Raw genomic sequence first — 12,309 nt, 5'->3', positions numbered from 1 at the left:
TCCAAAATACTCAATTACCAGCTTTATAACTCTTGTGGAAAACTTGCACTCCCATGAAGAAGAGTGGGACTGGTTTGCCTTTTGTCTGCTGGGACATGCCCAGATATTACTGATTTACATCAGGTTTGGGTTGTGGAGGTTTACAGTAAGGCAGCCCCAAAGCAGAAAACAGCTCTGGCATGGCCTCATGTAGTGATGGTAAGGCTATTAAATACTTTAAACAACTCTTTCTCAAGTTGCATTTTAAAAGAAAGCAGCAAATAAATGTTTTGTTGTTGGAAGGAGCAGCTGAAGAGGAATCCAGTTTCTTAAACTGGGCACAAAAAGAAGCATACTCACAAAATTAAGAGAAGTTAAATCAAAATACCTAAATGTCTTTGGTGATGTGCAGCAGCTGGGTTTGGGGGATTCAAAAACGAAATTTTGGATTGAACTGTTTTATTTTCAGTAAGTCCTTTTTGTCCCAGCCTCAGACAGTAAAAGACAAATGTTCTGCCTCTCTGAATTACAGTCAGAACATACATTTTCCCATTAAGACACAATAGATTATTTCCATATAAAAATAACTACCTAGTCGATAACTTGCAGGAAATATGAAGGATGAGATAAATTAGAAAAATTTATAAAGATGGGTAAAAAGTGACTCACCCAAAACCAGCCGTGAGTTAGTATTTCAGACAGCTCAAAAGGCAAAAAGCTGTCAGCTGGATTGGAATGTAATTCCCTGCTTATGTGTGGGCTGAGGTGCAAAGAACAAGTGGCTGGTGCCTGTTCGTGCCTGAAGTCGTGTGGCCACTGGGTGTCATCCTTGATTCAGATGACAGGCAGAGCCTCTGCAGCTGCAGCCTGCAACTTCCCGAGCAGTTAAATTCCACTCTGTTTGATTGTACAACACACAGCAAATTGCTCTGCATTTAAATCAGCTATACAATTGAATACTTTGACATAGACAAATTCTCCTTTGTCTCAGTGCCTTATTTGGAGACCTGAAATGGCTGGTTGATGCAGGAAAGAAAGAAAAGTAGTGCAACCTGGGCATAGGGACTACAAACAATTTTATGAGTGATTATCAAATCTCAGGAAATATTAAATAACTCTGATTAAATAATGCAGAGAGTCGGGGCAGGAAGTTTGGAATCATATCCTTAAATTGTCCCCAGGCTGGAAAAGCTTATTCCATATAGGTAATTTCATTAAAGATATTCAGTACCCAGATTCAGTACACAAATTAATGGCTATGTATGAAGGAGCTGGTTCAGGAAAAACTAATCTTATCTCTTACCTACAATACCATTCTAGTACCCTCAGAAAAGTTCCAAAATGTCATCAAGGGGGAAAAAAGACTGAAAGACTGATATTTTATTCATTCCACCTATAGCTATTCTGTAATTTTTCACATTTTTTCACTGTTCAGCATCTTCCCAGCTCCCCACAACCAGGATCTAGGGGAGCCACACAACCAGGTGTGGCCTTGGGAGCAATGCCTGCACCTGGCAGAGGGGAGGAGGAATAAACCTTTCCATAAGAAACATCCAGACATCCAGTATATTTTGCCCGTGTTCACATATAAGGTTGGAATCAGTTCACAACAGGTCATATGTCATCCTAATGAGTTTTCTGTTATGGGTGACTGAGAAGAACTTATCAGCGTTATTTTGTTATCTCCTGGGAGTCTAGACAGTCTGAAACCAGCACATAGTGCAGCAAAGCTGCTTATTACAATATTATTTGTCTCCAAAACCTAATTAAGTTTGTGTTCTTCAAGCTAAAATAAAAGGAAGTGCCAGCAGTTTTTCCAAGCATTACAGCCAAAAATGTTTACATTTGTCAGTGCATTAAAAATATTTATCCCACTGTTCTTAATAGACATAGATATAGCCATAAAATGCTTAAATAACAGGTATTTTTGTTAATGCAGCTAACCTCAGCTGATAGCTCAGCTTTCCATGGATTATACAGTCTTTCAGAACAGATCTCCATGTAATACTTCCTAGCTTTACCACTGGATACAATTTTAATGAAAACATGCCACTACTAAAGAGCTATTAGGCACAGAGTAGAAACTGTCTTTGATTTTGTTCACCAACCAAAGACTTCAATGATTATTTAAAATCCATTTTTAAAGGAAGATGTTAAATATTCTCTTTATATTAAGCAGCCTCATAGACATGATTTAGGATGCTTGTTTTTAATATTATCAACACTCTCTTTTATGGTTCTATTTAGTTAAGAACTGATATGCTTAAAGGAGGAAATGCATTTTAGATATGAGCATGTGCATTAGTAATTTCAATATTTACTAAAGTTAGTGTAAAACAGCCCATCTGAAGTAACAAAGTCAGATAACCAAATTGTCTAAATGTTTACTACCCTTTCCATTGAAGCAATAAACCAGTAACAAATATCAGCTCAATGGGTTTTTCTTGAAACAGGAATTTTCTTCTGCTTCTATATGCATAGATGCACATGCCCATGTTCTATGGCTAGGAATCAACAGAATTTCACTTTCAGATCTCAGTTCAAAGGGACAGTTCTTTCCCATTTAAACTTCATAGCACTTTTTACTTGGGAATTTATTAGTAGAAAAATACTTACGCTGGTTTAATACTCTTGGAATGCTTTTCATGAATGTAGGCACCAGCAAGGCCACCAGCTCCAGAATTTAAATACTGCAAAGAATAAATCAACATGTACATTTGTGCTCATTATCTGTAAAGCATCACTTCCCTCACCCTGACCTATAAAACAAACCAATTTTAACATTTCTAGTGGTTTCTAGATGGAGATCTTAGCATTTGTCACAAAGTACTGATGGAGGTAAAAGCAGATATATTTTTTAAGATTAGTTTTAAAAGCATCTCTCTTGGCTTACATATGGTACTTGAAGTCTAACAGGCCAGAAGATTGAAGTACATCTGAAACAGCTCAATATATCTTTGCTATATATATATTATATATAGCAAAGTCATCAAACAATTCATCTGACTATGTCTGTCGAGTTTTAATCTCACTAGGAGTCAAAGGAACTAAAGATACCTTGATCTGTGATATGAAATTATTAAAGTTTAGACAAGAATATTCTCTTATTTAGGGACCACTTGATAAAATATTATAGCTGTGAGACCTTGGTGTGCTCCCACGTCCACAGGGCAGATGTTTAACCACCACCAGTATCCCTCTCACATCCACAAGACCTTGTAGGTCACTGCCACTATTACTTTTTGGAGCCACTCATAACAAAGGCACAATTAAAGTCAGTGTCCATCTCTCTGTTGTGAATTTAAAGATTCAGCCAAGTCTTGCTCAGCAGCTCAGGTGCAGCTCTCATTCACCTGACGTGTTTGCTGACCCATGACATAAGTGACATTATGGAAAACAGTCTCTAACAATGAATCTGTTTTACCTTGTAAGAGCACCAGCAGGCAAAATCCACTCCCCAGTCATGCAAATGAAGCTCTACGTTCCCAACAGCGTGAGCCAGGTCGAATCCGACAAGGCATCCCTGCAGGAAAGAGATGATTACTAGGTTACTTATTAAGATAATAATCACTGTGAAATTATCTTGAAAAGAACTCCTTCAGAGCTTAACTTGCTCTCAGTATGTGCAGGCTACCTAGAGACTTTTTACTGAAGCAGAGAGTGATAGGATAAGTGGGAATGAATTTAAACTCAAAGAGGAGAGATTTAGGTTAGATGTTAGGAAGAAATATTTTTCTGTGAGGGTGGTGAGACACTGACACAAGTCACTCAGAGAAAGTGCGGCTGCTCCATTGCTGGAAGTGTCCAAGATCAGATTGGGTGGGGCTTGGAGCAACCTGGGATAGTGGAAGGTGTGCCTGACCATGGCAGGGGGGTAGAACAAGACAATCCTTAAGGTCCCTTTCAACCCAAACCCTTCTATGATTAATCTGTCCTGTCCCCTCTCTTCTGAGTCATTATAAGAAATAAGTTTTCTACACCACAGATACATGTAGAAATCACCAATTGTTCTGTGATTTTTCTTCAAGGATGCTTGCATAGGATTTATACTGCTGAGGATTTGATTGTGCAGTGAAGTGGAATCACTTGAAACAAGTATTGAGAACAAATGTATAAATATAAACACTTGTGTGGCACAACAAACCCCAGGCAGGGACAGTAACAGTCATAATGATGCCAGTTATCCATGAACAACTACATTCTGATATAAATTCATGCTCAAGGTGTCCCTGGTATTTAAACACGGAGGACCTTGCTCTTTGGGAATCCAAATGGATGAGACAGCAGCTTATGCAATGCCTTGATCTTCAAGAACTTGCCCTTAAAAAGAAAGATTCTGTAATTTCTCCGTGAAAAGTCTTATATTTGCCATAACCACAATTTGCACAGGACACTGAGAAAAAGGTGGAGGGGAACCCAACATCTAAGGACGAGAGACTTCTAGATCTAAAAGTCAGTGTTTTACTCACGAAATAACCACTGGATGGCAGCATTTTTAAACTAAAAAGTTATTCTAAGCTTTGCTATTTATTTAAGAGCACAGAAATAAAACTGCTTTTTGTGCTTGGACTACAAATTGAATGCTATTTTACATTTTGCTTTTAAAACACAAACAGCTTGCTTGCAAGCAGCAGGGTAGGAATAAGAGTGAGAGCACAGGCTTCAGAAAAATCAACGTCCAATAATAAAACAAAGGGGTTTTTTTAAGAATCTCCTGCTGTTTCTTGCATGGAGGGAATCTTAGCTAAATTATTTAAGCGGTACTTTGGTATATTTAATCTTCTGTATAAACTAGATAACAATTTGTATGGAGCAGCATTTTAAGAAGATGTGACACGTTAATTCTAATGGAGACGTTTGTGAAGTTATCAGCTGGAAAAGTCGCTCCAAAACGATGGGAAGAAAACTCACAGCCATAGCCTTTGCATGGTCTAAATGTTGGAACTAGAGTCCCAGTAAATAGCCATGGTGGCTTGATTTCACAGGGACACAGAGAACTGAGTTAAGACAAATCAACTGAAATGGTGAAGCTAAAGCAGACAGGCAGGGGCACACTGAATTCCGATGGGAACGCTCTCATTCAGGGATAAAGCAGCTTTGGATCACAGCTACAGCACACTAAAGCCAATTGCCAGTGAATGAGTAGGTTCTTGTAGGGTTTTAAGGCATTAACTTCAAAATTTCAGTTGACTGGATCTAAACCTTAACAGGTACATACATCCCACACAAACTTTTGGAAGCAATTCTATGACAGATTCACTGGAAAGCAGGAATAACACAATGAGAGTCTTGCAGAATGTGTGTGTCTGGCTGTACAGTAACAAAACTGAAACAAATTTAAAAAAAGAAGTTGTTCATAAAGAAAAAGCATGTAAGAAATTAAATTCTATAAATCATGTGCCAAAACCAGTTGTCCTTTCCCTGTCAGTACATCGCATACTGCATAAAAAAGTATGTTCAACCACACAATATCACATTATGAAAATACAGTAGTTGGGAGGCAGGAGGAGACCCCTTGGGACAGTGGCAGGTTGGAAACCCTCACAGTAATCAAGCTCCATAACCACATCCACACAATGTTTGATATGGACAAACTTTTTGGGCACTGACAATGGCTGCAAAAGATCAGCTTGAACCCACAGTAAGCTCAGAGCCCACAAAAAAGAAGGTCATTGACATAACACCCACAGATCATCCTCCTGCACTCCCTTAGCTGCTGCCCAGCACTCTGACATTGGTTGGCAGACCCTACTGGGCACTGTTCAGCAGTACTGAGGCACAGCCTGGGAATTCGGGTTCGGTGCTGGCAGGGCTCCCGCATCGTCTCAGAAACGCCCACCCGCACCAGTTTGTTCGAGTCGTCATCTGCAAGATGGGTTGTGCTGGTTCGCTTTCCCAGGGAGGTGTCTGGCACTTGAGTCACACAAACAGCAAATGTTTAGCCACACAGATTGCATGGAAGAAGTAAAACAAACTGAAGCAGCTCTCCCTGCACAAGCCACGCAGAACCAGGACTGCGTGGGAACGGCGCTTCCCCAGAGTGGGGGGGAAGCTGAGCTCTCCATCTGCTCCGGGCAAAGGACAGGACATGTGCTCTCCCCTGCCTCTCCCGTTTTATTCTGACATCTAAAAGTCATTTCTGCAAAGTGTCTGGGTAGCTGCTGATAACCAGCAGGTAACAACTCAGCATGGACAATGACATTTGGAGAGAGGGAGAGAAATGACAGCTTCACGCCAGCAAAGCTGGGACATTTAGAAAGAGAGACAGGAAAAGAAATGAAGATGAAGGATCTTAAAGCTCTTCCTACTGGGACTCAAGAGATTAAAATATTTTACATAACGATATGGAGTCAGTGGAAAGTACAATGTAACTTATGAAATGAAAATTGTGTTTGAAAGGTAGAGTCTCCTAAAAGTCAGCCATTTCTTCACTTGTAGAAGAATAAAACAACTCAGCCTCCTCCATCCTCTAGAGCAAGCTTGAAAGTATGATACAAGGAAAACTGTTACATCCTCCTCAGCCTGCTGATGAGTCTCTTGCACAATACGTAGTAATTTCGATTTATCTGAGAGACCTTAGATGGAAAAATAGCCTGAGGTAATTTTTCAAGCTTAATTTAGTTCATTTAATATTTAATGACTTAATGAAGCTGTCTATGTGCAGAGCTTTCACTCTGGGAGGAATCTTAATGTACGCAGAGAACTTAGGAAATTGGCTTAAAAAATGTAAAAGGAAATCAGTAACTTAATTCATAAATGATTGACCTCAAGAATCCTAGGACATTTTCCAGGCCTCCAGAGCTCACAGCTCAAATCTCTAGCCAAGCCCTGATAGGGCACAACACTGTGGGACTTGATTTCAATTGTACATTAAAAGAATTATTAAGACCATCTGTGTATGACTTTTCTCTCTGACATACTGGCTGACAAGTGATTTTTTTTTTTCCCTCTCTCCTTCTCAAATGACATTTTCACCTTGTATTTTCCTCTTCTGACTCGTTTGCTTGTCAGATCTCCCCAACCTATTTTCTGTTCAGGAGTGCAGGGTCATTCACCACCACCCTTCATCCCTGGGAAGGACAACGTTGCATTTTTGCTACAAACATGACTTTTCAGTCTTATCTGCTTTTAAAAGGACTTTCAGCCTATCTGTAACAATATCTTGACTAGAAGACAATGCTGGATTCATCAGGTGCAGAAGCTCTTGAAGGAGATATGGGCTGTAAGTGCAATTAAACCCATAGAAACATTTTGTTTTCCTCCAACCCAACAGAGCTCCTAACTCGGGCTCTTGCCTGGGAAAAGAGGAGAGGAACCAATTCATCTGAAAACCCCACACTCCAGGCATTTTGATAACCAGAAGCCCTGAGTCCAAGATAAGCAGCAGGCAGCAGAAATGCTTCTTACCAACAGAAACTCTTCATGAATCAACGATTTTGTGGCTGTTCAAGTAAATATTTGTCATCCGCAGATGTTGAAGTGCGGTGTAACAGTTTGTTGCATGGAGGGGTTGTATAAACATATAAACATCACTTAACCCCAGGGCAGAATCTGTAAGGACATTGAGCTGAGTGTATCTGACAGGAGGGAAATAAAAACACGGCTGGCTCATGCTTTTCAAGCCTTAAGGGTACTCAAACAGTTCTTCAGGTTGAATTAATTTTGCTTTTTCAGTATACTAATGACATTTTAGTCCATGAATCTACCTGGATCTCAATCCAGCACACTCGAAGCACAAAGATACTAGAAATTCAATTTGCTGGTTTTTTTTTTTTTTTTTTCTCTCTTGAAAAACCTGTGGAAGAAGAACTTCATGTCTACATTATGTCGTTTCTAACAGGCATTCAGATGGAAGCAGGCCTTTGACATCTACCTGCCCCTGCTGGAATGCTGAATTGCTGTCACAAATTGCTTTCCTCTTCAGGAACATGATACAGTCTCTGGGTAAAGTGTGTGGTGTTTTTTGCGTGCATCCCTGTGGAAGCCCATAGCCCTGAGTTAATATTATTATTATTTGCACTGCCTTGCAGAAATTTCAGTCTTTCTCCACCAAGTCCTGGTTATCACCTCAGATTTTATAAACATCAAATCCATTTCCACTCCACAACACCACTTTGGGGCAGTTTAGAGCTATCAATGAATCTGCATCTCTTCCACATATCCAAGTCTGCAGCCCACAGTCCAGAAAGCATCTTTGGAGAGGTGGTAAAGCAATAGGTTTTTTTCTAGGTTGTTCATCTTTATGGAAAGGAAGAAAAATTTCTCTCTCTCTTTCTCAGACACCTTTCAGACACATCACAGAGCAGCTTTCTGGGAAGCAGCACTGAAGACATGTAGGTGTTGGCAGCTGAAGGAAAGCTCTGCTGCCACCAGGAGAGAGAAGAGCAGTGGGTGGCATCATCCTGCTAATGACCTGTCTTCCCTTTCTAACATTCCAGCACTGTGGAGCTGTGATTTTTTGTGGTCAGAAAATGCTGGCAGACACTCCAGGAAACCAAAACCAGTGTTGCTTTTGGAGCTCCTACATAAACCCACTTCCCCTGCAGCTGACTCCCCACATTCCTTTTCACCCTGCTTTTCTACATCCATGTCAGAAGTTGGTTTTGTTTTGCACTGTTTTTAACACTGGGTTTTAACAGCAGGTGCTGCTCTGTGAGAACATTCCCTTTTTATATCCCAGGGGCCCTGCACCAGCTCTCACACCTGCTCTGCTCTCCCAGGGGGACTTTACCATCACTTGCCATCAGCATAACTTATGCCCTGACGTCCAGAAAAATTCCACTGCCAAACCTACAGCTACAGAAGATGTATAGTGTGCTGTGAGGCAGGAACCTCTCCAGGGAGTTAAACCATTAAATATAAAGAGTTAGCTGGTTTGCCAAAAACCCAGTGATATTAAATGAGTTTACCCTTCAGTGGTTTAATCTTGTATGAGATAAGGTGCATCCAGTAAAAGGCTGCCACCATGGAAAGTCTGGTGACCTCCTGTTGATAAGACAACTTAATTAAAAACTATTTTTTCCTGGCAGTTGAGATGGTTAAAGAGTCATGTCCACAGAACACACTGCCTGCAAGCTCTGAAGGCTGAGTCATCACTATGGCACACTCATCCTGTGATGTTGATGTGCTCCACATTGTGCCTGTCTCTGGAAAACTCATCAGTGGAGTCTGAGCACTGCTGGCTCCGTGGGGAGCTCACCTCCCTGCTCAAGGGGGGCAAAATCTGCCATTGCACGGCTACAGGAAAGGAGCAAAATCATGAAAGTCTGTCGAGAAAGCTCAGAAATCTTACACAGACTAACTTTCAAAGACAGGTTAGAGCTGTGGCTGCCTCCTCCTCCTCCTTCACTGAGGCTCTTGGTATTCTACCCTTCGAGAAAAGCCATGTCAAAGTTAATAGTCATGAATTACCTTTTCCAAATAGTTTAACATTCATCTGACTGAAAGATTGCTCCCACAGGGCTATTTCTTCATGCAGCACACAATCCCCAAAGGGTCTGGGCACAAAGTGCTTTTACATTTTACCAGAGACCTACAAATTTCTGTGTTTTGTTCCACAAAAAAACCCAGAACAACTGACATTAAAATGCTTCACAGAGAAAGCTGATCTAAAATTGGTATGAAAAGGACACATCTGGAGCAGTCCTACCTTTTTTTGGCCAGTCTTTGTTATTCTAGGGATGTCAAACAACTGTCCTGTGTAGTACTGCACCCCACAGAACAGAATGACAGCAATGGAGTCCCCTTCCTTCTCAATTACTGCCAGGATATCTTCAGTCCTCAAGGTCTCCTCCCCCTAAAACAAAGTTAAAGCACACATTTTACATCAGCTCTGGCAGTAATGACATTGTCATTCCTTATTTCACAATCCATATTTTACCTTGATCCAGGCTGCTTCCATAAGGAGATCAAAAGCAAACCCTTATCTTGGAAATGATATACAAATGTAGTGCTATGAAGTAGCCTATGAACAAGTAACCTCAAAAAAAGTAATCACTAGCAAGTGAATCTTGGAGGTGCCTGTTATAAAAAGTCTATTCACTTCATACTCTAACATGCTTCATACTCTTTAATATTTCTGACAGTTTTAATTTACAGAATTTAAAAATTCAAAAATTCTTGGTACAGACAGAATATCTAATGATTTTTAAGTGACATCTGAAATTTGTGACACCCACAAGATTTGAAAGTTGTCTATCAGTTTCACTCTGTACTTTTCTGATAAACTTGGTATCCCACAGGAAGCTATTATAAACCTGCCATATTCATATTTCAAAAACAATGTCTCACATCATCAAAAGTACAAAAATCCCCAAACCTGTGGTCATTAAATATAGAAGAATTCCAGCCACAAGAAAAAAAAATCAACCTCATTTTTGATTCTTTACAGGAAAATTACTGCCCCATCCTCCTCCTGTCTTCCTAGCAAGGGATCTTGTAAAACATACCACCACCTAGGGATCAATTAGGCAGTGAAAACCTAGAATTAAATTAGACTTGTTACTGAAAAAAGCTTGGGCAAGATGGTTGAATTGCAAGGGACTGTTATTATCTCAACAATCTCTGCAAATCTATCAAGCGTTCAGGAGTGGACTCTTTACTCACAAGATGACTCAGATTTCAGAAGCAAAAGGTCACCCTTGGTTTATAGTTAGGTGACAAAGTTCTTAATGCTGCAGAAGTGAAGCGAGGCAGCCTTTCAAATTAATCTGAATTGCATATTACCCAGAGCAGACCTTTCCCTCAGCCCGTGCTGATGCAGACACAGTGGTGCTCGTGTTATGGCAATCTCTTACCTCAGGACATTCAAAGGACACTGGGCATTCTCAATGAGTTACTATATTTTGCAGGTGACTCAGGATGCTGCCAGTTTTTTTGGAAACAGGAAAATAGGGAAAATCGATGTTTTTGTTGTTCTTGTTCTTCCAGAAAATCTAGCTATTGAATCAGCAGTTATAAAATGGGGTTTAAAGTAAAAAATATATGCTGAAACACGTCTTTTTATGATTGACAAATTTTATCTATATTATAATAAATACAGATTACAAATTTTACAGTAGAATATTTGACAATATATGCCTGCAGCAAACAGAAGTGGCAGATTCCTCACCAACCTGCCGTGGATGCAGCAGGAGCATGCTTTTCTCCACATCCAGCCCATGCAGTCGGAGCTGGGACTCCACAGCATACTGGAAGAGAATTTCATGCAGACAACATTAACACAAATGCAAGCTAAACAATGACAAGGGAAAAAAGGACAAGCACATTAGAACTTGAGGAAGGTGTTCAGATGCCTTGCCTTTCACTATAAGTAATGCTTGAAAGCATAATCCAACTCTGCTGAGAAATTCACAGATTGCCTTTGGACTGAAAAAGATCTGAATTTAATTCTTGAGAGAGACTGCAAGGACAAAGTCAAAGCCTGCATCCCACAGGATAAATCCATGGAGCAGAATGAGGGTGGGGATGGGGCCCTGAGCAGCATGATCAGGGGGTGTCATCCCTGCCCATGGCAGGGGGGTGGGAACACAATGATCTTGAAGTCCTTTCCAACCTAAACCATCCCATGGTTCTGTGATGTGATGTGATGGATGCTCTCCACCAGAGGCCAGAAAGCCAAGCCTGCAGGGGTAACAGCCAAAGAGAACTGAGCATCCCTTCTCCAGGAGCCCTGGGTACCCACACACCCTGCTGCCAATACAAACAAGGTTTGGCCAGCACACACATCCTACCCTGTGACATTCTCACCTCTTCTATTTCCAGCACAGCAGGAGGAAAATAAGAACTTTAAACTCTCAAGCTATTTGAAAAATCCTATCTGACGATTTTATTGATAAATAATGGTCCTGGAGGTCAAATAACAATAATCAAATAACAGTATAAAAGAGTCTAAAATTTCATGAAGTGACAGCAGTTGCAGAGATTATGACTGAAGTGCCATAGAAATTTAAGAGAATGGAGTGTAAATGTACAAGTGCACGTGGAACAAATGTGGGATTAATCTGAACATTACTTAGAATAAAAGCAATTTGAGGTGTACAGATCTGTGCCAGCATCTTCATTACAAATAAACCTGTTAGTAGCTCGAGTCACTTTTATTGCACCTTAGAGATCAAATTTGTTATCAATTTCCAGGACTTTACAGTGCTGATGATAAAGCATCAGTGGCCCACAAACCCAAAGATTAATTTGCTCAAAGCTCTGATGCACAGGCTATTGTCTCTTATTTTATAGCAGACAAATTATGTTTGAACTAGTAATCTAAAGTGCTAAGAACAAACATTTCCATCTCTGTCTGGGGATATATAAGTGTTAATGTTGTGAGTTTGT

At 40.3% G+C, this 12,309-nt stretch overlaps 1 protein-coding gene across 3 annotated transcripts in view; it reads right to left on the bottom strand.

Annotated features, from left to right (window-relative positions):
* The window catches only part of KYNU (kynureninase), a 57,864-nt gene that overhangs the window by 21,070 nt on the left and 24,485 nt on the right, over positions 1 to 12,309 (bottom strand). For 2 of the 3 annotated variants that reach the window (XM_056496232.1, XM_056496233.1), the window contains 4 exons: positions 11,094 to 11,168; positions 9,629 to 9,775; positions 3,404 to 3,502; positions 2,596 to 2,669 (listed from right to left, as the gene is read on the bottom strand). In XM_056496232.1, the coding sequence (XP_056352207.1) occupies positions 2,596 to 2,669; positions 3,404 to 3,502; positions 9,629 to 9,775; positions 11,094 to 11,168 (395 nt within the window). Of the gene's footprint in view, positions 1 to 2,591; positions 2,670 to 3,403; positions 3,503 to 9,628; positions 9,776 to 11,093; positions 11,169 to 12,309 lie in introns of those variants that run through there. The other variant, XM_056496234.1, reaches the window with a different exon arrangement.

Source organism: Oenanthe melanoleuca, chromosome 7 (genome assembly GCF_029582105.1).
Source record: "Oenanthe melanoleuca isolate GR-GAL-2019-014 chromosome 7, OMel1.0, whole genome shotgun sequence".
Lineage (NCBI taxonomy): Eukaryota > Metazoa > Chordata > Aves > Passeriformes > Muscicapidae > Oenanthe > Oenanthe melanoleuca.
This window is presented reverse-complemented; position numbering and strand designations above follow the sequence as displayed.